This window comes from Sturnus vulgaris, chromosome 31 (assembly GCF_052056855.1).
Source record: "Sturnus vulgaris isolate bStuVul1 chromosome 31, bStuVul1.hap1, whole genome shotgun sequence".
Classification (NCBI taxonomy): domain Eukaryota; kingdom Metazoa; phylum Chordata; class Aves; order Passeriformes; family Sturnidae; genus Sturnus; species Sturnus vulgaris.
In genome coordinates, this window is record NC_142273.1 from 2,001,843 (window position 1) to 2,029,814 (window position 27,972).

The window sequence follows — 27,972 nt, forward strand, 5'->3', positions numbered from 1 at the left end:
GCAAGATTGCAGCTGGACACAGCTGGATGCAGCGCCCCAAGCTGGGATGATGGGCTTTGCTCCCCGAGGCTCTTCTGCCTCTGCAGAGGGATTTCCGTACGGATGGATCCGGGGCACCGGACCTGCCGCGCCTTGTGCTGAGCCCAAAACAGCCCCGGGCACCAAGAGGCACCCATGGCCTCGGTGCAGCCATCACCTCCCCGGGACTGTGACACCCTCGGTGGGCTCCTTTGGGGCTCCCTTGCCCCGAGGCTTTGGAGCAGCACGGGGCAGACAAGCTCCCACCGAGGGATGCTGCAGCCAAACCCTCAGGATGGGCATCTGCCAACTGCCCTTGGACAACTCCCAAGCTCCACGCTGAGCCCCACGGCGGCCCTCCAGCTCCCTGGCATGGCACTCAGGATTTAGGGAGGGTATTCCCAGCCGAGCCACGCCGGGAAAGGATCCAAGCCTTCGAGTCACCCTTCCAAAGCGGGAAGGAACACCTTGCTGCTCCTCAGGGCTGCCAGATCAGAGCTCAGCGTCGAGCCCACGTGGGCTGGAGTCGGCCCGGCTGTGCAAGGGTTAAACCCGGCTGCTCGTCCGGGTCTCGGGGGCCTCCCACTCGCCATCGCAGAGTATGAATAGCTGCGCTCCTTTCTGCTCCCAGCCACTCGCTTCCCTCCCCGCCTTCCCACTCTGCCTCGGCGTTCTCCCCGGCATCCTCCTCACCCGGCGTCTTCCTCTGGCAGTGCCGGCTCCAGAGCCCCGGCATCCTCCGGCAGCGCCGATGCTGAGCACGGAAAGTTTCGCAGGGGCGAGAGCCCTGGGAGAGGAATCGCTGCAGATGTGGGACCTCAACAAGCGGCTGGAGGCGTACCTGGCCCGCGTGAAGTTCCTGGAGGAGGAGAACGAGGTGCTGCGAGCTGAAATCCAGAACACCAAGAGCAGCCCGGCCGGGGACTCGTGGCGGGTGAAGTACGAGGAGGAGCTGCGAGCCCTGCGGGATGCGCTGGATCACGCCTTCAGGGAGAAGTGCACGGCCGAGCTGGCCAGGGACAATCTCTACGAGGAGGTCCAGCAGGTGAAAAGCAGGTGCCAGAAGGAGCAGGCAGCCCGAGAAGAAGCGAAGAAGCAGCTGTCCTTGAGCAGGAAGGAGCTGGAGGAGGAGAGGAGAGCACAGATCTGGCTGAAGGAGAGAGCTGTGCAGCTGGAGAAGGAGGTGGAAACCTTGCTGGAGGTGCACGAGGAGGAGAAAGCGGGGCTGGACCAGGAGATCGCGAGTTTCTCCCACAGCCTGGAGAGCTTCCGCTGTGCACCGGTGGCTTTCCAGCCGGTGGAGGTGGAGGACTACTCCAAAAGGCTCTCGGAGATCTGGAAAGGGGCGGTGGAGACCTACAAGACCGAGGTATCTCAGCTGGAAGGTTCCCTCTGCCAGGCCAAGGAGAACCTGTGGAAGGCGGTGGAGGACAACCAGCAGAGCCAGCTGCAGCTGCAGCACCTGGAGAAGGACCTGGCGGGGCTCAAAGCACGGAAGGAGATGCTGGAGGAGAGCCTGGCTCAGCAATGGCAAGAGCAGCGCGGGGAGGCAGAAAAGTTCCAGGCGAGTGAAGGCACCAGGAAGGAGCTGAGTCCCTGGGGAGGGGGAGAGCAGAGGGCTGTGGGTGCCTGGGGAGGGATCCAGGACAAAGGGATGGGAGAGATGGATGGAAGGAGGCAAGACAGAGGGGAAAAACCCAGGGAAGGGATGGACGGTGGTCCTGGATAAGCTGCAGATGCAGCTTGGGAGGGCAGGAGGAAGAGCAAAGCAGCTTGGGGACATCTCTGTCCCCAGCACAACAGAGACCCGGGGTCACCCCAGAGCGGGGGAACAGCACCCAGGCACCGGGTCCTCCCCCAGCACCCTGCCCGGGACCGCTGCTCCGTGTCCTGCTGGGCTCCAGGGTCAGGATCCCGGGATATCCACAGCCCCCGCCGCTGCCCCAGCATAAACTCCGAGCGACTTTGCTGCAGCTGCCATTCAACAGCTGCAGAAGTGATTCAGCAGAGGGAGGTGGAGGCGGGGTGGGCTGGAAATATCGGGAATGGTGTGAACACTGCCCGTGGAAGGGTCTTCCTTTGTTCCACGTCCTGGGACCAGCCATGGGTGTCCTGGGGGTGCCGCGGCCTCGGCTGCTCGCCCGAAAGTTGTTTCTTTCCCACGCTGGCGTCCCGCTGAATCACCCCAGCCTTTCCTCCCTCCTCCAGCAACCCTTTCCCCATCGCCTTTCAGCCCTGCTGTTCTCCCTGCCCCATCCTCAGCTCGCCCCGTGCTAAAATGAGCACTCAGGCTCCTGTCCCTCAGCATCCTGAGGGGATGAGCCGAGCTCCACAGGGACCAGCAGGGCTCAGGCAGGGCTGGGGTGCCCCTGACCCCTCTGTGCTACCCGCAGCTGGCGATGGAGGCCCTGGAGCAGGAGCAGCAGAGCCTGCGGGTGCAGATCGCCCGCGTGTTGGAGGACAGGCAGCAGCTCATGCACCTCAAGATGTCCCTCAGCCTGGAAGTGGCGACCTACAGGTGAGGTTCCAGGTGGGAACGGAGCTGGGGAACGGCACACGGTGTGCAGGGATCTGGGGCCGAGCCTGGCACCGCGGCTGGCACAGGTAGGTCTTGGCACAAGGGAGGTCTGGGCAGGGGTAGCCCTGTGCCCCTTGCGCAGCCCTTCCAGATGGCCCCACACAAAGGCCGCCTGCCAGGGACTGGGGGGACAATTAGCATGAGAATAGGGGCTGTCCTAGCCCAGGCGAGGGGCCTCCCCGGCAGAGCATGATGTCACCCTGCGCGGACACAAATCCCGGGCACGGGGGGATGGGAGGGGAGATGGGAGCAAGGGGGGCTTCTTCGGTCCTCCCGTCCCTTCCCCGAGCCGTGGCAGGGCAGCACAGCCATCTGTAGCCTCTCCGTGCCTCAGTTTACCCAGCGGGGTGAGCTGGGGTGCACAGGGAGCAGCCAGCACCCTGCAGCACCCACCTTGCAGCACCCAGCACCCTGTAGCACCCACCCTTGTAGCACCCCTCCTGCAGCACCCACCGTGCTCCTCTCCTCCTGCAGGACGCTGCTGGAAGCAGAGAGCACCCGCCTGCAGATGCCAGCTGGGGAATTCAGGTTGGCCAATGGTGTGAGAGGTAAGGGACCCCCGGTGCGACCCCCGGCACCGCCACCGTGTCACCCTGGGAGGGCTCGGGGAATGAGGCTGATTTTAGACACCTTTTCCTGCATTTTCCTGGCAGCGGTTGCCCGGCCGCGATAGGAAGGTGCGAACTGCGGCCGGGGGCTCTTGGCACGGGGCTCAGAGCCCAGATAAGGCTTATCTGCTCCTTCGCCTCGTTTCTTAATTCCCTGCCTTTCATGGGAAGGGCAGGAGCGGATCTGCCCAGCAGGACGGCGGGCTGTGGTAACAAGCTGAGCATTTCCTTTTTCCTCAAAACTAAAAAAAAAACAAGGAAAGCTTGTCACCTGCACACTTTCCCCAGCAGCAGGACCTGCCTGTGGCTGCAGCTGGGCAGAGCATTGTCCCAGCCTGATGCTGAATCCCCTGGGACCGCCAGCATCCGCTGCACTCAAGAGAGAGGAATTTCCCACTTTCCAAGAAGGAGCTGTTTAAAAATAGGAGAGGGGGCAGTGAGAGGCAGCCAGGCAGCAGGGGAGGGCTGGGAGAGCCAGGGAGCGGCTCCTTGCCCGCTCACGGCTCCACCTCACTCTTTGCAGATCTCAGACTGGAGGTGAGCAGCAGCAGCAGCAGCAAACTGGTACCAGCGAGCCCTGAGACCAGGAGGCTGCTGCCCCGAGACCACTGCACCAGCCCCTCCATCTTCCCGAGGGCAGAGGGGAGGGGGCAGCTAGCAAAACCCCAAAGTGACACCCTGACACCCAAAAGCCAGAGCCCCAGTGCCAGGGAGCTCCAGAAAATCAGCTCAGTCCTCCATGCCACGGCAATGCCGACTCCCAGCAGGGCTGGGGGACTGGGAGCCCCTGCCTGCCCCACACCCAGCCCCTCACAGGCAGGCAAAGCTGCCCCTGCTCTCTCCCCAGAGCCCTCCAGCCCTTCACCACCAGAGCAGGAGAGCTCTGGGGGAGAGGGTCCCGCCTGGCCAGGGGGAGTGATGAGCCAAGGGACAGAGTGTCCCTTGGGGGACAGTCCCAATGCCAGCGTGCAGCCCCTGGGAGCCGTGCCCACCCTCAGGCTGCAGTACCCGGCCCAGCTGGTCAGCGAGGTGCTGGAGGATGCACTCAAGGCCATGGAAGATGATGCTCAGCCCAAAGAAGAGCCCACATGGGCCCCCCGGGATGCCTGTGTCCCCAGCCCCATTTTCCCCACAGAGGCTTGTGCAGAGGCTGTGTCAGAGGGGCCTGGGGAAGAGCAGGACCCCTCCGAGGGCTCTGAGGATGGTGACAGCCCTGAGGCAGAGGAGAGGGTTGGGGAGGTCATGCTCCAGGGACTGGGTGTGGAGAGCAGCATCCTGCAGGACAGAGCCGTGTCCCCACCAGGCACAGCCACTTCCCTGAGTGCCTCAGGGAGCCAGGAAGATTTGGGAGCGTGGGAGGAGGAGAGGGCACCTGCTGTGCTGAGCCCGAGGGATCCAGAAGTGGAGGCACGAGAAGAGGACAAGGGTCTCCCTGGACAGACAGTGACCAGCTGGGAAAAGCCAGAGCAAGAGGAGGACAGGGCACAGACCCCAAGCACAGAGCCATCACACCCCTCAGAGGATGAGGAGGAGGAGGAGAGGGGACCCCGCAGCCCCTGCAAGGAGAATGGAGATTTCCAGGAAGAAGGAACAGATGTGCAAGAAGAGGAGTGTCCACACAGAGAAGTGGAAGCTGCTCATGCTGTCCTTGCAGAAAGCCACCTGGTTTTGCTCACAGAAGGTCACCTGGGAGAGAACTTTGTTGATGCAGAGCAGGAAAGGTCTGAGCAGCAGAAAATGCCCGTGTGTGAGATGGATCTGGCTGCAGAGGAGGAAAGGGGACAGGAGCTGTGCCCAGAGCAGAAGCCCTCGAGTGTCCATGAGGCCACCCCAGCAGAGGAGGCTTCCTTAGGAGCTGAAGAAGATGCTGTGGGAGGGGAGGACACAGGCAGAGTGAAAGACGGTGAGGGAGAAAAGGGAGAGGCCAGCAGGGAGGTGCTGGGAGGAGACGATCATGAGGCAGGACAGGACCCTGAGGCAGGAGAGGACTCTGAGTCAGAAGAAGACCATGGGGCAGGAGAAGGCTCTGAGGCAGGAGAGGATCCCGGGGCAGCAGAGGCTGCGGGAGGTGACACCCTGGAGTGGGAGAGCAGAGCCCCAGAGGAGCCTGAGGACGTGCAGGAAAGCGGCTCTGTGCAAGAGGGGGAGGAACGGGAGGAGCAGGAACCAGGAGAGGAACCCTGGGACGGGGGGGATGATGGCCATGGCCAAGAGCCCTGCCCAGAGGACTGGGAGGTGACAGCAGAGGACACTGAGGGAGTTTTGGGGCCAGAAGAGCCAGCCTGGGCAGATGACACCCCGAGCAGCGCAGGAAGGCTGAAAAGTGAGGAGAGAGAGGGCACATTGCCAGCAGAGCTGGAGGGAGCCCAGGAAGATGATGAAGATGCCAAGAGCCAGGAGATGAGCCAGCAGCAGCCACTGCCAGAGGCTGAGCCAGCACTGGAGCTGGCAAGGCAGGAGCAGCAGGAGCAGCAGGAGCAGCAGGGCACCGTGGCAGAGCCTGACCCAGCCCCTCCAGGTGCCCCTGAGCAAGGGGACAGACAGGACCTGGCTGAGGCTCCAGAGGAGCCGTGGGAGGGGCAGGATGATGATGATGATGGTGATGATGGGCTCAGCTCGGAGCTGGGGAAGCTGGGGAGCTCAGAGCTTGTAGCACTGAAGCAGGTGCCGGGTGACAGCGTGGAGAGTGGCGAGTGGGCATTGGAGGAGGTCCCAGGAGACCCAGAGCCCACACTGGGCACCGGCAGGAGGGTGGAGCTGGAGGACACGCTGCCGGACAGCACGCCCTTGCACCTCTATGAAGGGGAGATGCTGGCTGTGGGTGCACCCAGCCCAAACCCTCCAGAGACCGAGGAGACAACACAGACAGCGCCTGTGTCTGACACAGCTCAGGAGGGTGAAGGGTGGCTGGAAGACAGGGACAAGCCACCAACTCCCACCATGCCAGAGAGCCCTGAAGAGGAGGCAGGGGAAGGGGTGGCTGCTGTGGCAGAGGGTGCTGAGGAGGAGGAAGGTTATTTCATGGTCTCTGCTCCCAACCAAGAGGTGTCCAGCTTGGAGGAAGCCGAGATCTCTGAGGACTTTGAAGAAATTAAAGTAGAAGCAACTGAAGGCAGTCAAGACGATCTGGATGCTCCTGGAGAAGCATCTCCAGTGCCAGAGAGCAAAGCGCACCTCGAGGGGCTTGTTGGGGGAGCAGATGAAAATGTGGAGGTGCCCACTGAAGAACCCGAGATGCCAAAGGATGAGGACAGCACTGCTGAGCTGGAGGAAGGCCCAGCTGTGCCTGAAGCAGATGCCAGCTGTCTCGGGGCCATGGGACCTTTAGCAGGAGGTACTGATGAGCCAGCCCAGGGTGCCACTGGAGCATGGGAGGGACCAGAGCATTCGGAAGGTTTGGCTGCTGAATCAGATGAGGAGCTCCACAACACAACAGAGCTGGAGAGGGATGTCAGTGGAGCAACAACCCTCCCAGGCTGCAGCCTGGGGCTGGCAGGGCAGGAGGAGGAGGGGGCAGATGAGGATGAGCCCAGCATGGCTCTCCATGACATGGCCGAGGCTACCCCTCCAGCAGGGCTCCAGGCCCAGGCAGTGCCCGATGAAGCAGAGCAGCCTTTGGAAGAGCAGCCATCCACAGAGGAGGAAACACCCGACAGTGACAGCCCTCCTTCACCCAGGAACGAGCAGCTCCTCGAGGCCAGCCCTCCTCAGCTGGGCTCTGCACTGGAGCAGGAAAGTTTTCCAGAGTCGATTCCAGATATCCCTGGCACAGCTGCTCTCTCTGCAGAGGTGCCAGTGGATATCATGAAAGACTCGGATATTTTGGAAATAGTTGAGCAGGCTCTGGAATTCAACCAGGAGCTGATGGGGGGGAGGGTGGCAGAGGATGGGCAGCAGGGTCCTGGAAGGATTGAGCTCTCCCAGGATGCAGGGGAAGACTCCTCACCTGCCTCATCCAGTGAGGAGGAGCCGACGGTGCAGGAGGCACCAGATGCAGTCCCAGAGATGGAGGGTGTGGTCCGGGCTGAGAACGGGCTGCACCGGGAGGCCAGCCTGGAAGACCTGGCTGAATTCACTGACGAGGGGCTGAACGGCATCACCAGCACAGCACCAGAACAGGAGCTCCCCACAGACACCGCAGAGCCCTCCATGGTGATGACACCGCAGGTCCCCACCCCTGGAGATGGCACTGCCACCAAGCTGGGGGATGCCACCCTGAGGGGGAAGCATGGTGGAGCCGACCCCAGCCCTGTGCCCCCTGCCCTGGGGGAGGATGTCCTGTGCCTCACACCCGACCAGCCAGCAGTGTGTCAGCTGAGAGCTGAGCAGGAGCCCTGGTCCTCAGGGGATGAGTGACAACAGTCAGGGGGAGCCTTCTGGTAGCCCCCTTCCTGCCAAAACCCAGTACCCCTACTTGTCCCACCCCCCTCCTAGTGCTTCCCCATCTCCTTGTGGTTTTTAACATGTTTGTGTGGATTTTTTTGCACCCCTTTTCAGAGTGAAGAACCACCAAGTTCTGTTCCCCCCCACAGCCCACCCAAATTCGCATGCTTGCTCTGGGACCCCTGCTTCATTTTGACCTTCCTCTGGGTGGGTTGCCGTGGCTGTATTTAATTTAAACTTTGTGTTTCTCCATTCCCTGCAATCTTCCCCCTCCAACTCTCTCAGTATTTGCCCCAGGACGCCCAGCTGGAGGCTAGGGATCCCCCCCAAACTGTACCCTGGGACTCAGTGTTTTGGGGCTCCATCACCCCGGGGTCCCCAGCCCCAACCCGCCGACACTGGGGGCTGAGCCACGCTGGATGTTTCCACTGCCTCGACATTAATTTAATAAAGCCTCATCCTCCCACTCAGGACCTGGCTCTCCTCACTCTGGGAGCAGGGGGCAGCAGCCCTGGGGCAGGGCTGGGGAGGGAGGGGAGGGCACTGTCTGAGGGGGTTGCACTTCCAGGCTGCCCTTGGATGGGAAAGTTCCCTTTCATCAGCACGGGCTGGGGACAGGATCCGTGAGATGGTGCTCCTCCATCTCTAAGACAATGCACATGCCCGGAGCAATCCCCGGGGTGATGCTGGTCCAGCCCTGTGGTGATGCAGCCCGCCAGGGCAATGCCCCCAGGAGGATGCTCCCCCATTCCCAGGCCGCAGCCCGCCGGGGTTATGGACCCTCATCCCTGGTGAGATGCTCCTCCATCCCCCGAGGTGATGCTCCCGCATCCCCAGGGACCCGCAGATGCCACTCAGGGCTCGCTGCTGGCCAGGAGCTTCCCCAGCTTCCTCCTGGGCTGCTGGCAGGAGCGAGCCGGGATGCCAGCCCAGCCCCACCCAATGCCCGTGCCAGCGCCCCGAGCAGGGAGCCAACAGCACCAGCCCGATCCGGGCAGGATGCCCGCGGAACAGATCCCAGCCCCGGGAGCTGCCGGAACCCCCGCACCACCGTGGGGACCCCCTCACCCAAGAGGCTTTGGGGGGCTGTGAGGAGCCGGCGGGGCTCAATCGCGCCCTTGTGCAGGCCGGGCGTGGGGAGAGCTGCATGAATCAGGCACCAGCTGAAGAATGGGCTCCTTTATGGCGGGCAAAGGGCTGAGTCACCCCGGCCGAGGGGACACGGTGACTCGGGTGGCCATGGCATCCCTGCGCCCCGCCAGCCTCGCACCCACGGCTGTGCTCAGCATCGCTGCCCGAGTGTCCCGGCCGGCCTGGCAGCCTGGCTGGCCCCGGCGCTTGTCCACGCCCGATTTAGCTCCAGCGCCAGCGCCCAGGGATGCTGAGAGCCAGGAGGGACCGATAAGAACCCAACATTTAGCGCCTTCCTCCCTGCGAAGCCCCCGGTCCCCTCCCCTGCCCGAAGGCGACAGATTCCTTTTAAGGTGAAACTCCAACGGATCCAAACACCGTAATAAAAAATCCCCCTCTGATGAGTTTAATCAGGCGCCGAATCTGCGTTCAATCAGCCTCTGGCCCAACACACCTCGGGGTGTCTGGGCAGTATCAGCCCGGCAACAGCTCCAGCAGCACCTCCTGAGCCCCCAGTGCCCCCCAGGAACCCCGAGGGGTCCCCAGATCTGGGGGTCCCCGGGCCAGGAGAGGGGTGGGGGATGTTGAGGAGGAGACGGAGATGGCTAGGGCCAGGCTTCGCCATGCGGGGGGTGACATTCCTCCCGAAATTAATCCACATTCCAGCCGGTGCTGACAGAGTGATGAGGGGGGACAGATGGCGGGGGGAGGGGGAGCCCCTTCCTCCCCGCGAGGAGGAGGCAGAGGAGGAGGAGGAGGAGGATGGGACGAAGTGCCGAAATCTGGGAGTCGGCTGGGGGGATGGGGGAGATCGCCCGGGCCTTTGGAATCCGCGGGGGCTGCAGCCAGGAGAGGAAGCTCTGGGGAGACTCGTCTGGGTGTGGCGAGTGCCCGAAGGGACTGTGCAGTGACGGGACAAGAGTGCTCCTGCCAGCAACAAGTGTGACCCCAACAGCACTGAGTGTGTCCCCAGAGGGAGTGAGTGTGTCCCCACAAGATCAAATGTGTCCCTGATGGGATACAGTGTGACCCCAACAGGACTGAGTGTGTCCCCAAAGGCACTGAGTGTGTCCCCACAAGATCAAATGTGTCCCTGATGGGATACAGTGTGACCCCAACAGGACTGAGTGTGTCCCCAGTGGGACTGAGCAAGTTCCCAGTGAGATGAAGGATGTCCCTCGTGGGACAAAGCATGCCCTCAGTGGGATCAAGAGTGTTCCCAGTGAGACCTGGACTGTCCCTCAGCACAGTGTGACTACAACACTGGGGGGGACAGGGGTGCCTGAGTTACCCCCTGACCACCCTGGCTGGGGCTGCAGCTCGGGCACCCACTGGGCACATCTCCCTTGTCCCCAGATTTCCTCAGACCCAACCAGAGTGTTCCAGGCCCCACTCTCCCACCCCCAGCCGAGTGCACACAGGCTGATTTTGGGGACCACACTGCTTTGAGGGGCTGGAAATGGAGGTGTCCTACACTCAAACCCTGCTCACACCAGGGCAGGAGCACCGGGGAGGCACAGGAGTGTGCAAGGGGGTAGGGGGTCTCGGGGGCTGCAGCTCTGGGGGAGCTGCCAATTGTTGCCTGGGCTGGAGCTTTTAGAGCCCCTGGAGTCCCCCGCACCCCCCGCAGCCTGGCCCCCCGCCAGCCAGGGAAGGGTTTTGTTTCCTCCCAGGCTGGGCGAGGGGAGTTTCAATGGAGCCCACACAAAAACTCCCTGTGGGGTGAGCCCGCGCCGGGACGGGGAGGGGGGATGAGGCGGGATGACCTCAGCGATGACTTCATTCCGCTCTCAGCTCCCAAAATTCATGGGAACCTTTTAAGGAAAGGACTAAAAATACAGCGGGAGGGGCGCGGGCAGCCCCCGCTCCCCCTCCCCAAAAGGAGCCCTTGGGGATGCTGCATGCAGGCGAGCAGGAGCCACACTGGGGCCACCAGAGCGCCAGGGCTGTTCCCAAGAGGGATGGATGCACGGTGGGGACAATCGATAGGGACCCCAAAATCCCCACGGCACAGCAGAGGAGGGCTGCGGGCTGTGGGTTTTGGATGCCCAGGGAGGCATCACCACTCTCCCCCCAGCACCGTCCCCTCCCGTGACACCTCCAGGGACATGCCAGGAGGGGGGAGGTGGCTCGGTCACCCTCTCGCCCGCCCTTCACCCGGGTCAGACCCCGGGAATAGCTCCCGCCGGCTAAAATCAGCTCTGCCCCGGCTTGGGGGGCTCGCCCAGCTGCTGGGTCGTGACCCCGCAGCAGCGCCCGTGCCCCAGCTCGGCGACAGCAGCTGCCAGCCCGGGGCGGTGCGGATGCCTGGGGCCGAGCCCGGGGGCAACCCCGCCGAGAATGCGCGCCTGGAGCCGTCCGTCAGGAGCAGGGAGGATGGTGGGGTCCCGGCGGTGATGAATCCCCCTGGGACAATGCACCCCTGATCCCTGGGGTGATGCAGCCCCCCAGAGTGATGCACTCCCAATTCCTGGGGCGATGCCTTCCCGTTCTAGGGTGATTCATCTCCCCGGGGCGGCGCTTTTCTCTTCCTGGGGGCATAAATTCTCCCTGGGGCAATGTTTCCCCATTCCCAGACTGATGATTCTCCCTGGATCAATGCTCCCTGATCCCTGGGGAGATGCTTCCCCATTCCTGGGGTGATCCCCCCTCATCCTTGGAGCGAGGTCCTGCTGGTCCTATCCCTGACCCCCATCCCTGCACCTTTACTTCCCCCAGATAGCTGGTGAGAACAGGGAACATTTCTTCCCCCAGACACCCTGAGAGCCCCAGCCCTTCCCTGGCCCTGGCAATCCCAGCCACAGGGATGTGGCACAGGGACAGGAGCAGATGGGAAAGGGCTGTGGCTGGGAAAAACCCCCATAGCTCCCCCCCACACGTGCCAGCATCCTGCCTCAGTTTCCCTTCTCGTCCAGCCTGCCAAGGGTCAGCCACAGGCAGGAAGGGGATGAGCCAATAATGGGGAGAGGAGAAGTCCCCCCAGAGCACTCATCCGATTTTGGGACATCCATCTGCACCCCCACTATGCTGTGGGACATCAGGGATGGGCACAGCGAGTGATGGAGGTGACTCAGCCACAGAAATGGCTCCAGCACAGCTGACCCCAGTGCAGGTGGCACTGGGACAATCAGGCTGTGTCCCCCGCCCCAAGGCCACACCTGACCCCTATGGCCAAACCTGCCATGGGCTGAGCCCCCAGGATCCAGCCCCAGTGCCCACGGGAGGTTTGGGGCGCAGTGCCAGGCCAGGGACACGTGGTAGGGACAGGATGTGACCGTGGCCAGTCCTGAGTCACCACCAGTCACCGGATCCAGCCCGGGAAGGGACAGGAAGGGCACTTGGCTCCAGCACTCCTTGTCCCAGACAACTTCCACAGGGTGGCTGAGGACTCCATTCTGAGCCTGGAGACTGTGTGCCCACTTTGGGGACTGCATTCCCAGTTTAAGGACCCCATTCCCAGTTTGGGAACCATGTGCCCACTTTGGGGACTCTATTCCCAGTTTCAGTACCATTTTCCCAGTTCGAGGACCTCTTTCCCAGTTTGGAGATCCCATTTCCACTTTGGGTACCCTTTTCCCAGTTTCAGTTTGGGGACTCTGTGTCCAATTTGGGACCCCATTCGGGTTTGGGAACTGTATGGGACTCCATTCTCTGTTTGGAGACTCTGCTCCCAGTTTGTGAACCCTGTGCCAAGTTTGGGGATCCCTGTTCCCACTTGGGAACCATATGCCCGATTTAGAAACCCCATTCCCAGCTTAGGAACCCTATTCCCAATTTGGGAACCACGTGCTGAGTTTAGAATCCCTATTCCCAGTTTAGAGACCCCATTCCCAGTTTGGGGACCATGTCAGACCTGCCCGTTGCCATCAGTCACCCAACAGCAGCAGCTTCTCACAGCAATTCCGACCAGATTCCTGGGGCAGGTGGGCCGGGGGTCTCTGCCCCCGGTGGGGCAGCAGCTGCCAGACAGGGTTGGGTTTCGGGTGGGGGAGATTTATCACCTCCAGGACCCTTCGATCCTGCCCTGCAACCCCCCGGGAGATGCAGAGGGGCTCAGCGTGGCCAAACATGGCCAGGGGGGACAGCAGGGCTGGAGCACGGGGGAGGGGAGGTCATGACAGGGGTCATGACAGCACCCCCCAAACCCCACCATAACCTCTGTCAACCTCCTCCCTTTTCTCCTCCTCCTCCTCCTCCTCCTTCTCCTCTCCTAGGGCTTCACTGGCCAGTGACCCCAGCCAGACCCCCAGCAGGACTGGGGCCATTGTGGAGGGCACAGGTGAACACCAGAGTCTGAAGGGGCCACAGAAATGCCTGAGCAGCCCTAGATGGGGCCTGGGAGGAGAGGCCCTCACCCCTTACACTGCCCTGAGAGGGGACAAAGACAACTGGAAGATCCCAGCCCCGTGGTTCAGACCCCAGCCCCTCGGTTCTGACCCCTGGAGAGATCCCAGATCCCAGGATCAGACCACTAGTTCAGGCCCATGGCCCTCAAGACAGACACTGGTTCCAAATCAGATCAGATCCCCCAGTTCAGCTCCCTGCTCTTGGCATCCCTCCTGCAAAAAAAAAGCCTGCCTGGGGAGGGGGAACACAAACAGGCTCTCCCAGAAAGGCTCTGCTGGGCTGTCTGTGGGCACCCCCATTGCACAAGGGAGGGGAGAGCCGAGGACACCCCGGGCCCCTTGCCCTCGCTGTCAGCTCCTCAGGTTTCCCATCACCATTCCTAGGATCCCCCAGACCTCTGGGGACCATCCCGTGACCCCCCTGGCTCCTCACTCACTCCTTCCTGCAGAAGGAGCCTGTGACTCCCAGGGGAACCCTCTGTGACCCTTCAAGGAGTTCCCCTGATTCCCCTGGCTACCTGTCGCCCCCCCCGGGACGCCCAAAATCTTCCTCGGGACCCCTCCGTGACCGCCACGAGAACCCAGGGTGGCCTCCCTCCTCTCCGGGACTCCCCAAGCCCACTCAGGACCCCCCTGTGACCATCCCAGAACCTCGGGAACACGCCCCGTGACTCCCGCAGGGCTCCCTGAAACCTCCGGGACCACCTCGAGTCTCCTCCGTGACCCCTCGGACCCACCCAAAATACCCCGTGTCCCCACCCCAGCGACACTCCCGGCCATGTCCCTCCCCTCCAGCCACGGCCACGCCCCTGACCGCGTAACCCCACCCACTGACCACACCCATGGCCACGCCCCTGACACAACGATCCCGCCCACTGCCACGCCCCCTCCCGGCCCCGCCCCGCTCCGCGCGCCCTGCGCGCCCCCTGCCGGACTCCCGCAGCCTCCGCATTTCCCACTCTTCCCTCTGATTGGCCACCCGCTCCCAGCCAATGAGCGAGAAGCGCTCTATACTGTAGGCGGGCCCGGCAGCTGTCTTAGCCAATCACAACGCTACACGGCGCCCCGCCTCCCGACCGGCAAGAACCGCCCTCACAGCCAATCAGCGCCGGGGCGGAGGGGTGATGGGCGGGCGGAAGAGGGCGTTTCCACCAATGGGCGCGGCGTGCGGCGCGGAGGGGGCGGGGACAGCGCGGGGGCCGTGCCCGCGGCTTCCAGAGAGTTCGGAGACGGCGGCGGAGCGGCGGCGGCGGTGAGTGGGGGGGGCGGCCCCTGGGACCCCGCTGCGAACCCCCGGACCCCCTCAGCACCTCCCAAACCTCCCCGGGACCCCCCAGCAGGAACCGGTCCGCCCCGCCCCGGCGGTGTCAGCGGCGGTCCCGGCCCGGACACCGCTGAGGTGGCTTGTGATGACCTGCGGGCCTGGGGGGCTCTGGGGGGGCTCTGGGGCGAACCCTCCCCGTGAGCACCGGGCTCGGGGTCCGCTCCTGCACACCCGGTGTGGGGTCTGGCTACCTGCGCGGCTGTAAACGGGATGTCACCGTGTCATCTCCGCCCCGGTACCTTCCGACACCTCCCGGTACCCCCCGACACCCCCGCCCCGCGACCCTCGGCGGGCGGAGCCGCCTCTCCCGGGGGTCCTGGGTTGGACCGGACGGGTCGGACCTAGCCTGGGTCTAGACAGACCCAGCCTCGAGGGTCCCGGCCCCAGCCTCGGCCCTGTGGGTCCCGGGGGACAGACCCAGCTCCAGCCGCGGGGTTCTTGCGTTGGGCCCGACGGGACGGGCCCGCCCCGGGGGTCCCCGGGGGCCGAACCCGGCTCCAGTGCCGGGAAAGCCGGTCCGGTGTCGGAACCGGTTATTTACTCGTGCGTGGGTCACGGGCGCTTCCCCGCGTCCCCCCGTGTCGCAAGATAAATATGTCCCCACCCCACGCGGGGCTTATCGGCTGCGACACATGGCCCGGGGGGTACAGGGACACCCCCCCTCGACACTGCCCCTTCTTCCCGGACCCCCGTGCGGTGTCTGGCGGTCCCCACACCTGTGGAGCAGGATGTCACCCTGTTCAGCCGTCCCCTGACACCCCGTGACCTGCGGGATGCTCCTGCGGGGGGGACACTTGAGGCAGGGCTGTGCACGGAGGAGAACAGCGATCAAAGCCTTTTGGGGGTCCCGCAGTGGGATGGGACTTTGGGGCGTTCCCCTCCCCACTATGGGGACCAGCCTTGGGGTCCACCCCCACACGTGCACGTCACCCCCCGACCATCACCCCCTGTCCCACTGGGATGCAGGGTTGTGCAGGGGGAGAACAGGGATCAGTGGGGATTTTGGGGCGAATGTCCTGGGCTAGGTCAGGGGGTCATGGGCCACGTAGAGGTCCCAGGCTGCATCGCAGTCACAGGCTCACAGCTCTGTCCTGTCCCAGCACGTCACAGCGAGGAAGATGGTGAAGGAGACAGGCTACTACGACTTGCTGGGCGTGCGGCCGGGCGCCAGCTTGGACGAGATCAAGCGGGCGTACCGGCGCCTGGCACTGCGCTACCACCCCGACAAGAACCCCAGCGAGGGCGAGCGGGTACGTGCAGCCCCCCGGCCCCCCTCAGCTGGCCCTCTCCCACCTCACCCACCTCTCCCCCTCCCCAGTTCAAGCAGATCTCCCAAGCCTACGAGGTGCTGTCGGATGCCCACAAACGGGCGCTGTACGACCGTGGTGGCGAGCGGGCCATGAAGGAAGGAGGCCTGGGTGGCCGCGGGGGAGGCAGCGGCTTCGGCTCCCCCATGGACATCTTCGACCTCTTCTTTGGAGGGGGAGTGCGGATGCGTGGCCGGGCAGACAGGAGAGGTACGGGGATAAGGGACTCACCTGGACTCCAGGGTGGGAGAGGGCTGGTACCCAGCACAGCACTGGGGTGAGGGACAAGGCATCACTGGGAACCATGATGTGGGAGAGGGCTGGTGCCCAAATGCAGTGTGACATTGGCTCAGGGGTTCACAGAGTTCCTGGGACCCCTGTGTGTCGGTGGGCTGGTGCTCAGCACAGCACTGTCTCAGGGGGGTGACAGACATGCTGGGACTTTGGGGTGAGAGGAGGCTGGTGCCCAGCACGGCACTGGCTCTGGGGACACCGGGATCCAGCTGGACTCCCCAGACTGTCTCTGCCCCTGCGGCACAGCCCTGTGCAGCTCCTCACCATCCTCATTACTTTCTCCACCTGCCGCTCTTCAAAGGGCCCTTCCCTGTCCTTGTCCTGGCTTTCCCCCGCCGCAGTCCCCGGGGCTGCAGCTGAGTCACCAGTGCAGCCCCGGGGGTGGCAGCAGGACGCGGTGTGCAGGGCCGGCCGGGTGACTGTTGGATGCCTTGGGCCTGGGTCACAGGGACAGGGTGACTCGGGATGGGTGACTCGCCATGGCGCTTCTTGCTGAGATGGCACGAGTTAATAGCAGGGCAATTAGGATGCCAGGGGAGTGTCCCAGCAGCTGGAGGGTGGCTGAGAGCCCTGGGGTGGGAGCTGTGCCCTGCCCACGTTGGGGACCCAGCACTGACACGGGGCAGCCAACAGGATCCGGGCTTGGACATGCCCGGCCTGGAGTGAAACTGTCCACGTCCCTGCCTCCGTCCTTGAGGAAGGAGTGGGACTGGCTCTGGGGGGACCTGATGACCCTGAGTGGTGTCCAGTGCCTGTCCAGGCATGGCACGGGAGGTGGCACGTGGCTGGTGCTGAGCCAACCTTTCTCCTGTGCCCAGGGAAGACAGTGGTGCACCAGCTCTCAGTGTCACTGGAGGACCTGTACAATGGCTCCACACGGAAGCTGTCCTTGCAGAAAAACATCATCTGCCGCAAGTGTGGAGGTGAGTGAGGGGCTGCAGGGGCTGGGGGGCCGCCCTAGCACCCACTACCCCACTGTCTGACCCCCTGCCCCCCTCGGCACAGGCTGTGGGGTGCGGGAGGGTGCCCAGAGAAGGTGCCCCAAGTGCCATGGCTCGGGCATGGAGGTTCGCATCCACCAGCTGGGGCCCAGCATGATCCAGCAGATCCAGACGGTGTGTTCCCAGTGCCAGGGCCAGGGCGAGTGGATCCGGCCCCGGGACTGCTGCCTCACCTGCAACGGCCGCAAGGTTGTACGGGAGAAGAAGATCCTCAGCGTGCACCTGGATAAAGGTGAGATATGGCTGAACGCGGGGAGGGGTCACCCCAGAGTGGTGCACGTGCCCTGAGCTTTCCCCACACTCCTCGCAGGCATGAAGGATGGGCAGAAAATCACCTTCCACGAGGAAGGGGACCAGGTGCCTGGCCTGGAGCCCGGGGACATCATCATTGTCCTGGACCAGAAGGAGCATCCTGTTTTCCGGCGCAGCGGCGATGACCTCATTGTCAAGAGGGAGATCAGCCTGGCAGACGCCCTGTGCGGGTGCCGGCAGGTGATTCGCACCCTGGACAACCGCACCCTGCTCGTGTCCTCCCCGCCAGGTGAGAGGGGACTCGGGGCTGCCCCTGTGACACAGCCAGGGGCCCGGGAGCACAGCAGGGTGACCCTCGTCTCTCTCAGGTGACGTGATCCGGCCTGGGGACCTGAAGTGCATCCCCAACGAGGGGATGCCTGTCTACAGGAGCCCCTTTCAGAAGGGAAAGCTCATCCTGCAGTTCGAGGTGAGCTAGAGCAGAGTGGGAGTTGACGTCTCCCACCTCTGGGCTTCCCGAGTTGCCACCCCCACCTCACGCTTGCTCTCTGGTCACAGGTGAAGTTTCCGGAGCCGGGCTGGCTCCCTGCTGACCGCCTGCGCCAGCTCCAGGCCTTCTTCCCGCCGCAGGAGGAGGTGATGGCCACGGAGGACACGGAGGAGGTGGAGCTCAGTGATTACACAGCGCACGGGGGGCCCGGCCGGCGGCCCTACACTGGAGAAGCGTATCACGAGGATGACTTCGAGGACGGGATGCGCCAGCATGTCCAGTGCCAGACCTCATAGCGGGGGAGGGGGCCGGAGCCCCCCGGGCGCAGGCGGGGCAGGGCCGGGGCCGCGCGGCGGGGAGGGGCTGGCGGAGCCGCCACGTTCAGGGATGTACATAGGTCGCCTTTCCGACAGCACTTCACCTCCCTCGCTCCCCCGTGAACAGGCAGAGCCCCCCCAGTGAGGTGGGTGAGCTGGGTGAAGCCCCCCTGCCCTGCCCTGCCCTGCCCTGCCCTGCCCTGCCTCGCCTCGCCTCCAGTCCCGGGGCAGTGAAGCCGCCGCTGCCGTGGGCGGGGGGCTTGGGGGGCGTGGGGCCGGGTCCAGCTACCTGGCACATCCCACACTGGGAAGGCTCTGGCCTGAGACGAGGAGGGAGTACCCGGTTTCCCCATCTGCTGTGGTGGGGCCAAGCTTGTGCTAGAGCCAGTGTGGGGAGGAGGGGAACTGCCCACCCCTTTTGGGGATGCCCCCCTCCCGGCCCCACACTGCGGGGGTGTGCTGCCTGGGCCCCCAGCCCCTTGCTTTGCCCATTTCTTTCCTTACTGGAGCCTGGCTCAGGCCTGGGATGCAGAGGGGGTGGCTCTTTTCTCTTTGCACAGGACAGGAGGGGTTGGGGGGGACCCGTCCCTTCCCTTTAATTTATTTTTGGAAGAATTTTAGAAGTTTTTCTTTTTTTTTTTTTTTTTTTTTGGGGGGGGTGGGTTGGTGACTTTGTACTTGGCATTAAACGCGAATCCCAACTCGGTGTGTGGGGTTGAACTTGGGGCAGTGTGTGGGGCAGGGTGTGGGGTTGAGCGTGGGGCAGGGTGTAGGGTTGAGCGTGGGGCAGGGTGTGGGGTTGAGCGTGGGGCAGCAGGAGCCCGGGGGTAGTGACTGCCCAGCTTTGATCTCGGGTGTGCCTCAGTTTCCCCATCTTACACAACTGGGAGGTGCCAGATTCTGCCCGTGGCTGCCTTCCAGCTCCTCCTTCTCCAGCAGGGGAGGGCACAGACCCCAAGCCTAGATAGGGGTCTGTCCCACTTGCTGTCCCCCCTTTACTAGCCCTGCAATCCCCCCTTTGTCCCTCTACCTTTCCCCCCTATCTTTAAACAGTCTTGACCCCGTGTGTACCCCCAGTCCCTCACCCTGGCTTTGTCACCCCTAGAGCCCCCTCTCCCACTTCCAGGACCCACCCCCAGTTTCCCTCCTGGACCCTCTGCACCATCTCAGCGTCCATGGAGACCCCACAATGGAGGAGGACTCGCCCCAGATAGCTTCAGCCCCTCTTTTTCAGCCCTGCACTCCACACTGCATGGGAGCTTCCAGCCGTGGGGCAGTGCTGGGCTACTAAGCAGTTAAGGGGGACTCCCTCAAAAATACACCCTACTAGAGGCCGAGCTGGATCCCATAACCGCCCCATGCCCCCTCCACGTGCAGCTGCTGGACGAGACTCCCCTCCACAGTGGAAGGGGGGTGAAGCCCCCCAGCCCCCTGCCCAGAGGAGCCCTGGCCGGGGGGCTCTGTGGGGCTGGAGGCTCCCCCTCCACTGGAGCCCAGGAAAGCTCCGGCGCCAGATGCAGCTGCAGGGGGAGAGGAGGAGGAGGAGAAGGAGGAGGAGGAGGAGGAGGAGGCGGCGGGGAGAACAATGCTGGCTGGCCGCCAGCCGAGGGGAGTGGGGGGGAAGCGGGAGCTCCTGCACAGCCCCCAGCCCGCGGGCACAGGGAGGGGATGAAGCCGCGCAGGAGGTGGCAGTCACCCTCCCCCGGGGCTGACCACGCCTTGCTGAGCCACCCAGGCGTCAGCGTCCCTGGCTGCCCTGAGCCTTGGGGACACCCCCAGGGCCGAGCCTGTCACCCCAGTTAGATGGGGGCGCGCTGGGTGCAAGGAGCTGCCCCCCACTGAGGGGCAGGGACCCCTGTGCCATGTGCCAGAGCCCACCTGGACACGTGGCCCAGCGGCAGCACGATGCCCCAGCCCTGCCAGGCACTGAGCCCACCCTGAGCCAAGGCCTCGTGGCCAGCAAGCTTGTTCTACGTCCAGAGACCCTTCCCTGGGGAGCAGGGCAGAGGCAGGGGCCGAGACCCCCCTGAGGCTGGCACCTCCCTGTCCCCAGCTCCTCAGTCCAGTCAGTATGGCTGGGGGAGAAGGATGTCAGCCTGGACCCTCCACACCATCCAGACTAGAGCAGCAACCGGCCTGGAGGGTGTGGGGGTGACAGAGGGGCGACACCAGCCCTTGGGGGACACAGTTTGGTGGGGTCACGCCGTGACCGTGGGGCTGGGGAGGTGTGTGGGGGGTGTTGTTCCTCCAGCTCAGCCTCCCTCCTCTATCCCCATCCCCAGCGTCACGGCCCAGCGGAGGGGGGTGGCCCCCCAAGCCTGCCCAACGAGACCTGTCCCCCTCCCTGCACAGGGACATCCCCGGCAGGACAGAGCCACCACACCCCCATGGCTTCAGGCAGATCGAAGCCCCCACTCCCTCCCTATGGCTCCGGCACGGGGCAGGGGGGGGATGAGATGCAGCCACATCCCCCCGCTGTTCCCCCACACCCAGCCCAGCCTCTGCTTCCAGAAAATGCATGGAAAAATTCCGGGGTGAGGGGCCACGGCCCCCCAGGGTCGGGCATTCATTCCCCGCGCACAGAACGGGGAGGGAGCCGGGCCCCGCTTTGTCTCCGGAGATGAAAGGCGAGGGGCCAGCCCGGCCCCCTCCCCAGCCCGGGGGGGCAGCGGGGCCGCCCGGGGGCCACCGGGGTCACCGGGGAAGATTAGTGCCGGATTAGAGGCGCCGGGGACCTCGACACCACCCACGCGGAGCCATGGGAGGGGGGCACAGCCTCCAGAGCAGTTTTGGGGTTACTCACAGCCCCTTCATCCCAGCCCCCCATCTCAGCTCCGCACAGAGGAATTTGCTTTTGTTTCGAGAGCAGCCGCCATCCAACGCCCCGAGCCGCGGCCGTGCTCCGGGGAGGGGGCACCTCCCGCCGCTGCCCCTCCTGGAACCCCCCTAGCACCCCAGAGCAGCAGAATGGGACCCCCGGGCCGCTGCGGGGGGAGCGCAGGCAGCCACAGACCACTCCCCATCCAGATGTGCCGCCCCAGCTCTCGGGGTCCCAGAGCCCCCCCCAGTGATCCCCCAAACAGAGGCAAACCGGAGCCGTCCCCAGGGCTTGCGGGGGGAAAGCGGATATTCCTCCAACGAGGGGAAGCCGTCGGAGCCGGGGGGGACGGCTGGATTCCATTACCGGCTGCTCCCGCCCGGCCGTGGCTTTCCCGGGGTCTCCGGGGCCAGCAGCAGCCGGTCGGGTGAGGTGGGGAGGGGGCCGGGTCCTGAGCCCACCCTCGGGGACGTCGGGAGAGCCAGGACACTGCCTGGCAGCGCTTTGGGAATGGCGACAAGGGTGATGGGCGCCTGCCAAGTGTCCACCTGGAGATACCGAAGCCTTCCTCCCCCTTCTCCTCCTCCCCAGGGAAGATGTAATTCCACCCTTCCTGCTCCTGGACGCGCTCCCGGGGTGCAGGATCACACCCCGGGCGTGGGGGTGAAGCCAACCCTGAGCCCTGGTTCCCTTCTGCATCCACCCGCTCAGGGCCCCCCATCACCGCACGGCTCAGCTCGGTGGGGCAGTGCCCCCCACCTGCCCCACAGCGGTTCGGGGGCTGCCCTGGCCGAAGGGTCCTGGCCCATTCCGAGAGAGCCGAGCTGGGCAGGGTACGGGGGGCAGCAGGTCCCCAAACCTCGAGGCAGGAGAGTCCTGCACCCCGACCCTCACTGCACCCTGACCCTTTCTGCGCCTCCCCAGCTTAGCCCCGGTAGGGACGCGGGCTGAGCCCCGCTATCCTGGGGTAATTAATGCCATCCCATGCAGGGCAATTATCGGGCAGCCCCCAAAGAACATCCCTGGAAAACCCCCGGAGCTGCATCCCACAAGTGCCCCCGGCCCCCCCATCCCAGTTGGGATAGGTTCTCATGTCCCCCTCACTGGAGCTGAGGCAGAGCACAACTCCCCAGCCCACGCTGCCCTCCCTGCTCCAGAGTCACCCCACGGTCACCTCAGAGCCACCACCCGCTTCCCACGCTGGGATGTGCCAACCCAGCTGCCGCCTTCGCCCCCGGCCCCTTGCGCAATGACCGGGGAGTGGATGTGGGGTGCAGGATCCAGGCTGAAGGATCTGGGGTGTGGAATCCGGGGTGTGGGATTTGGAGTGTGGGATCTGGGGTGCAGAATCCCAGGTGTGGGATTCAGACTGTAGGATTTGGGGTGCTGGATGTGGGATCCGGGGTGCAGGATCTGGAGCGCAGAATCTGGGATGTGGGATCCGTGTGCCCGTGGGGCCAGGAGGAGAAACAGGGATACCACAGTTAGGTCATAAGACATTTATTGAAAAAGGAGAGAGGTGACAGAGGGAAGTTGGACCCTGTGGGGGCTGGGACCTGGCACTGCCCCAGGCTGAGGGGGTTTGGTGTTCCCATCTGGTACAATATGCACAAATAAATACTGGGGAGGGGTCGCGGGGCAGGGCTGGGGGCTGCGGGAACCAACAGCAGCCCGAACCCAAACCAGCTCAAACCAGCCCAAAGGGCAGGGAGGGGCCGCGTTACCCCCCGCCGCACCCCGGCACCTCGCCAGGCCCCGAGCGCTCCGTCCGCGGCAGAGCGGGGCCAGAACAGGAGATTCTGCTGCCCCCGGAGAGACCCCGCCCTGCAGGGGGAGGGAAAGCCGTGTGTGTGTGTCCCCCCAAAAAATGGGGTTTCGCTGATGTACCCCCGTAGGGAGATGCAGCACCCTCCCCGTGGCCGGGGGATGAGTGCAGGGGACGGAGGGGACACTGGGTGGGGAAGGGGGGAATATGGGACCCCCAGCGCGGGGGGGGGGGGGGGGCAGCTGAGCTGGGGGGGGGGGTCACTCCCGGACGTAGACCCTGGTGCACACAACGTCGTCGGCCGTCATGGTCTGCAAGGAGAAGCAGGGTCACAGGCACGGCCGTGTCCCCTTCCCCTCCCCATCCCATTCCACTCCACTCCATGGGAGTTTCCCAGCGCTGCCCCCAGGCCCCCGAATTGCCCCTCACCAGGATGAGCTCCCCGTCGTTGGTCATCTCCCGGGACCAGCCCGTCTTGGGCCCGTCGCCCTTGAGCAGCCGCTGCTCACACACCATCTTGTTCTCGCTCTCCCACCTGGCCAGGCTCTGCAGGGGGACAGAGGGCAGCGCTGCCTGGGGATGTGCAAAGCCCCGGGACACCTCCCGCCCACACCAGAGCATCTGTCTGCACCCCTGGGAGCGGAACGGGGCCGTCTGTCCCTGTGCCAGACGGGTGTCCGGGCTCATCTGTCACCTGGGGGCACAGGGACAGGTTGGGGTGCAGGAGGAGGGGAAGCGTGTGGACACACACAGGTGAGAGCTCCTGCCTCATGCCAAGCATGCCTGTGCAAGCTCACGTGTGTGCACAGACACGTGTACACGCACACCTTTGTGTGCACACCGGAGTGCTGTGTCGTGTGTGTGCAGGCACGGGTGTGCACAGGTGTGTGTGTGTGTGTGACACAGGTGAGGGAGAGCTCCTGCTCTGGTGCAAAGTGTGTGCACATGCACAGAGTCACACTCAGACAGACACACTCACACAGTCACACACAGACACACTCATGCACACACACAAATCACACAGACACAATCACACACACAGCACACACACAGAGCACACGCGCATTCACACAGACATTCACAATCACAGTCACATTCACAATCAGACATTCACACACACACAGCACACACAGAGCTGTCATCACACTCACACTCACCCAGACACACACACAGTCACACAGAGCACACACACAGCACACACTCACACACTCATACACAGCACATACTCACACACTCTCACAAACGTGTGCAGGTGCCCACGCGTGCCCACGCGCGCACCTTGCAGGGCCGCCCGTCCACCGTCTGCTCCTCGAACTCCTCGCCCACCCTGAAGCGGATCTCGGTGGTGCGCACGGGGGTCGAGGTGCGGATGTAGAAACTCTCCCCGTCCTGCCGGATCTCCACCGCCGGCTTCGCTGCCGCCGCCACCGCGATCTTCCGCAGCATCATGTTCACGCCTGGAGAAGGGGACGGTGGCACCGAGCTCCCCCTCCGCATCCGCAGCGTCCCGCGGTGACCCGAGCTGGTTCAGTAGCCTCGGGGCGATGTGGACCCCACTGTTCCCCCCCCGCCCCCACCCCCGAGCCTGGGGGAGCACGGAGGGAGCCGCGGCCGCAGCCCCCACACTTGGCAGTGACACGTCCCAGGGTACACCGAGTGCTGCAGGTGGCTCAAGGCAACCCATGGGGGGACGGACGAGCCCCCCCGGCCACATCTGGGCCACATCTGGCTCTCGTTACCTGGTGGAGGGGGCGGGAGGGGAGTGCCGGAGTTGGCGCCGGATGCGCCCGGGGGAAGGGACGGGGATGACGGGGGCAAGGGCTCACCCATAGCGGGGTGACAGTGGGGACAAGGGCCCCAGTCCAAGCTCTGTGCTAGGTGACCTGCGTGACCCCCCCGAGGGGTCCCACGTCTCCCCCCGCAGCCCCCTCGCCAACCGCGGGGCAGCTGGGGCTTTGTCCCTGCTCCAGAGGCGACTCATCCATCATGCCCTGGAGCCCCCGGCTGTCACAGGGGGAGCTGCTCTTTGGGGACATTGTTCCCATGTCACCCTCCGGGTGGGTACTGGCCACCCCCTGAGAGGGTCCCTGCACAAAGGAGGTCCCCCCGCACGGGGACGGGGCAGACACGGGGGTGCTCGGATGGGCTCCAGGAGCCGAACTCCCTCGCAGTGGGAAGGGACACATCCCTGAGGGGTCCACTCGATGGCCACGCCAAGTCCCCACGAACATTCCCAGGTCTCTTCCCTCCCTCCGAGGCCTGATTCACACCGAGGGGATGCCCAAAACCTTGTGCGGTCAGACACAGCCCCCCACGCCCCCCGCATGATGCTGACGGGGCTGGGGGAGAAGAAACAACACCCAAAGAGAGCAAAACCAAAGCTAGGGCGGCATGGTGCAGTCAGTCTGGGGGGCTGAAGTTCATAAATCCCTCAGCTCCCCCGGGAGGGCCGGGGGCACAGCCAGCAGGAGCCCCCACTTGCGCCGTGGGAAAGGAAGAGGGCTCCGGGGGGGGCTGGCAGATTTATTTTCCTGCTGAGGTTTCCCCAAGCCGGTTCCAGCAGCGGGGCCAGGGCGGGGAAAAGGGGCGATGAGGGATCGGGAGTGAAACCCAAGAAAGTGATAATTATCCTGAAATATTCGTTACGTATCCCCTAACCTGGAAAATATTCTGCTCCGGCAGCTCCCCGGCTGGCGAGGAGCGGGTCAGGCGGAGGGGAGCAGTGGGGGAGCTGGATTTGATCCTACCCAAAGCCCCGGGGACCCCCCGGCCTGTGCCCCCCAGTTCCAGCTCCTGCGATGAGTCCTGGCCCTCCCCACCCCCGCTCACCGGGGACACAGCTCTGCGGTGGGGGGCAGAGGGGCCCGAGATGAGGCCTGTGAGGATGGGACCCCAAAACAGCGGCGTCCTGCCTGGGCTGGTTTTGGGGACACCAGCTGTACCCAGGGTCCCTGGGACAGGTGAGCCCGCGGGTGCTTTTGGGATGGGGGGCAGAGGGACTGAAGGGGGCCGGGGTGGTGGCAGAGTCCATGCCTGGGGGACCACCAGAGTGGGGAAACTGAGGCAGGAAAGAGGAGGACGCGCAGGAGCCGTGTGGGATCCCTCGGGAGCGGGACACGCTGTTCGGCCCCCTCGTGCCTCTGATTCCTCAGTGGGGCACCAACCACGAGAGCGTTGTTAAAAGGGGGAGCAGAGGGATCCCCCCGGCACACGGCGGCTCCGGGCACCCTGACACCCGGGCTGGAAGAGGATTTGGAGGGGAAATGGGGGGAAATCCCCCCGCCCCCCGCCTCCCCTGCGCCGCCCCCAGCCCGAGGGAGTCCCGGAGGGAGCGGAGGGAGAGTGGAGCTCACTCACCCAGCGCCTTCAGTAGCTCCTCGAAGTTTTCCGAGCTCTTCATCTTCCAGTTCCCGGAGAAGTTTGGCATCGCGGCTGCCGGCGTGGGGGGCGCAGGGAGGGGACCGAGGGGGGAATAAGCGGTTCGAGGGATCCTTGCACCCTCCGCACCAGCACCGGCCCCGCCGCTGGCTCTCTCCGTCCGTCCGTCCCGTCCCGCCCGCGCCGCCGTTTTATCGCTGGGCTGGTCCCACCCCCCGGCCCCGGCCCCGGCCCGGGGGCTCCGCGCTCACCTGCGGAGTGAGAGCCCAGAGGGAGCCCCCCGCCCCGATTTGCCGTGGGGGTTGCAGACTGGAGGCACCACCTGGTCTGCTTGTCCCCCCCCTCCAAAACTCCCCCCATCCCCCCCGAGACCTGTACCCTCCTAATCTCCCTGCAGCTCCTCAGATTGGCTGCATCCCCCTGAGCTGCCTGTATCCCCCTAATCGCGAGCATCCCCCCGAAACTGCCTGTACCCCACATGTGCTGCACCCCCAGGAGCTGCTGCACCCCCAAATCTGTCTGTAACCCTCCAAGCTGCCTGCACCCCCTGATCTCCCTGCGTCCCCCCATACCTGCGTGCACCCCCAAATCTACCCGAACCCCCCGAGCGGCACGGGTGGTGAGTGTGCACAGGTGCTTGTGCTCACTCGTACGTAGGTGTGGGCACGCCAGCGCCTTTCCCAGCCACACGATTACACGCAAATTCACACACAAACTCACGCACAAACTCACGCACAAACTCACGCACAAACTCACGCACAAACTCACGCACAAACTCACACCTGTCTGTGCACACTCGTGTGAGTGCAGGGCTCGGCCGAGCTCGGGGTGAGCTGCCAGGGGCAGGTGAAACCCTGGTCCCGGGCAGGTAACAAGCGCCGAGGGATTTCTCGAGGTTTCTCAGCGCTGGGAACCGCCGCGGAAGGGCAGGCTGCGCGGCGGGGCCAGCTCTGGGCAAGAAAAGCAAGAGATGGCGTTTCTGGTTCAGCAGAAACTCTGGAATGGAAGGAGAGAGGTTTTTTTCCTCCGATTTGGGGTGAAAAGGCCCCACAGAGCCCCTGCCGCCCCCCTCCTCCGGGCCACATCCCCCCGTGCCCCCAGAACCTCCGGCTCGGGCCGGTGAGCCAAGTCCCGGCTTGCCGCATCCCTAATCCCCTGAAGAACAGGATTTCTCACCGAGCACTGGCATAACCTCACCTACAGCAGTGCCGAGGCCGTGCCAGAGGGGACAGGGACAGGCAGAGCTGCAGGGGCTCGGGAAGGGGGTGCTGGTGAAGAGTCACCCGAACCCCTTCACCCCAGAGACGCAGGAGCTGCATCCTCCCATCCCAGAGTCACAGGAGGGGTGGTGCTGTCGGTTTGCTCCAAATCTGGGGAAAACGGGGGAGAAAAAAAAAAAAGAAAAAAAAAAAAAAAAAAAAAGGCATCTTCATTCCAGGATCAGTGGGTGGAGGGGTCTGAGGTGGGATCTGCTGCAAACCCCTCGGGGCACCCTGTCCCCCTCGTCCCGTGCTGGGTACCATGACCCAGTGGGGTTATGAACGCCGCCACCGGCAGCCCCACATCTGGAAGGGATTCTGCCGGGAAGGGCGGATAAAGCCTTCGCACCCCACCCCACCCTCCTCTCCCTCCCATGCCGGTGAAGCCCTGGGGTGAGCAGGGAAACCATTGCCCCCCCAAATAACCCGCCTGGAGCGCCGGTCACCCCCGGGAAGGACACACATTCTCTGGGAGGCGGGTGGGGAGCCGTGTCCCAGTGCCAGGGCAACAGCAGCTGGCTCAGCCTCTGGAAACATCCGGCACCATCCACCGCCCGCACCCCCCTTCCCGGCAAAAATCCTCACAAACCGCAGAAATCCTGAGCACAAACCGTGGTCGGGGGGGCTCCCCCGGCCTAGGCAAGGCTCCATCGCTGCCCCGGTAGCCCCGTGGGCTCCCCCCTCACCCCCCCAAATGCTGTCG

The 27,972-nt window shown here is 64.4% G+C and overlaps 3 protein-coding genes across 3 annotated transcripts; 2 read left to right on the forward strand and 1 right to left on the reverse strand.

Annotated features, from left to right (window-relative positions):
• The first annotated feature begins 687 nt into the window (after positions 1 to 687).
• NES (nestin) lies at positions 688 to 8,053 on the forward strand. The gene is made up of 4 exons (XM_088181085.1): positions 688 to 1,582; positions 2,412 to 2,536; positions 3,071 to 3,144; positions 3,728 to 8,053. Exons 1-4 carry the CDS (start codon positions 770 to 772, stop codon positions 7,558 to 7,560), a joined length of 4,845 nt encoding a protein of 1,614 aa, XP_088037211.1. The 5' UTR covers positions 688 to 769; the 3' UTR covers positions 7,561 to 8,053.
• A 6,139-nt stretch (positions 8,054 to 14,192) lies between these two features.
• Positions 14,193 to 18,750, forward strand: LOC106861156 (dnaJ homolog subfamily A member 1-like). The gene is made up of 8 exons (XM_014889381.2): positions 14,193 to 14,316; positions 15,489 to 15,638; positions 15,707 to 15,905; positions 16,808 to 16,912; positions 16,995 to 17,222; positions 17,301 to 17,531; positions 17,611 to 17,711; positions 17,801 to 18,750. Exons 2-8 carry the CDS (start codon positions 15,507 to 15,509, stop codon positions 18,026 to 18,028), a joined length of 1,224 nt encoding a protein of 407 aa, XP_014744867.1. The 5' UTR covers positions 14,193 to 14,316; positions 15,489 to 15,506; the 3' UTR covers positions 18,029 to 18,750.
• A 3,601-nt stretch (positions 18,751 to 22,351) lies between these two features.
• CRABP2 (cellular retinoic acid binding protein 2) lies at positions 22,352 to 27,934 on the reverse strand. Its single transcript, XM_014889334.2, has 6 exons — positions 27,208 to 27,934; positions 26,793 to 27,006; positions 25,990 to 26,064; positions 23,911 to 24,089; positions 23,062 to 23,178; positions 22,352 to 22,943 (listed from the first exon to the last, which is right to left on the reverse strand). The coding sequence occupies exons 3-6, from the start codon at positions 26,057 to 26,059 to the stop codon at positions 22,893 to 22,895; spliced, it is 417 nt and encodes a 138-aa protein (XP_014744820.1). The 5' UTR covers positions 26,060 to 26,064; positions 26,793 to 27,006; positions 27,208 to 27,934; the 3' UTR covers positions 22,352 to 22,892.
• Between the last annotated feature and the right edge of the window lie 38 nt (positions 27,935 to 27,972).

Coding starts and splice junctions, on each gene's coding strand:
- NES (XM_088181085.1), top strand. CDS start 770: ATGCTGAGCACGGAAAGTTTCGCAGGGGCGAGAGCCCTGGGAGAGGAA. Junction 2,537..3,070: donor CTGGAAGTGGCGACCTACAG/GTGAGGTTCCAG, acceptor CTCCTCCTGCAG/GACGCTGCTGGAAGCAGAGA. Junction 3,145..3,727: donor GTTGGCCAATGGTGTGAGAG/GTAAGGGACCCC, acceptor CACTCTTTGCAG/ATCTCAGACTGGAGGTGAGC.
- CRABP2 (XM_014889334.2), bottom strand. CDS start 26,059: ATGCCAAACTTCTCCGGGAACTGGAAGATGAAGAGCTCGGAAAACTTC. Junction 24,090..25,989: donor GGAGCTACTGAAGGCGCTGG/GTGAGTGAGCTC, acceptor CCCCTTCTCCAG/GCGTGAACATGATGCTGCGG. Junction 23,179..23,910: donor TGGACGGGCGGCCCTGCAAG/GTGCGCGCGTGG, acceptor GTCCCCCTGCAG/AGCCTGGCCAGGTGGGAGAG.
- LOC106861156 (XM_014889381.2), top strand. CDS start 15,507: ATGGTGAAGGAGACAGGCTACTACGACTTGCTGGGCGTGCGGCCGGGC. Junction 15,639..15,706: donor ACCCCAGCGAGGGCGAGCGG/GTACGTGCAGCC, acceptor CCCCCTCCCCAG/TTCAAGCAGATCTCCCAAGC. Junction 16,913..16,994: donor CATCTGCCGCAAGTGTGGAG/GTGAGTGAGGGG, acceptor CCCTCGGCACAG/GCTGTGGGGTGCGGGAGGGT.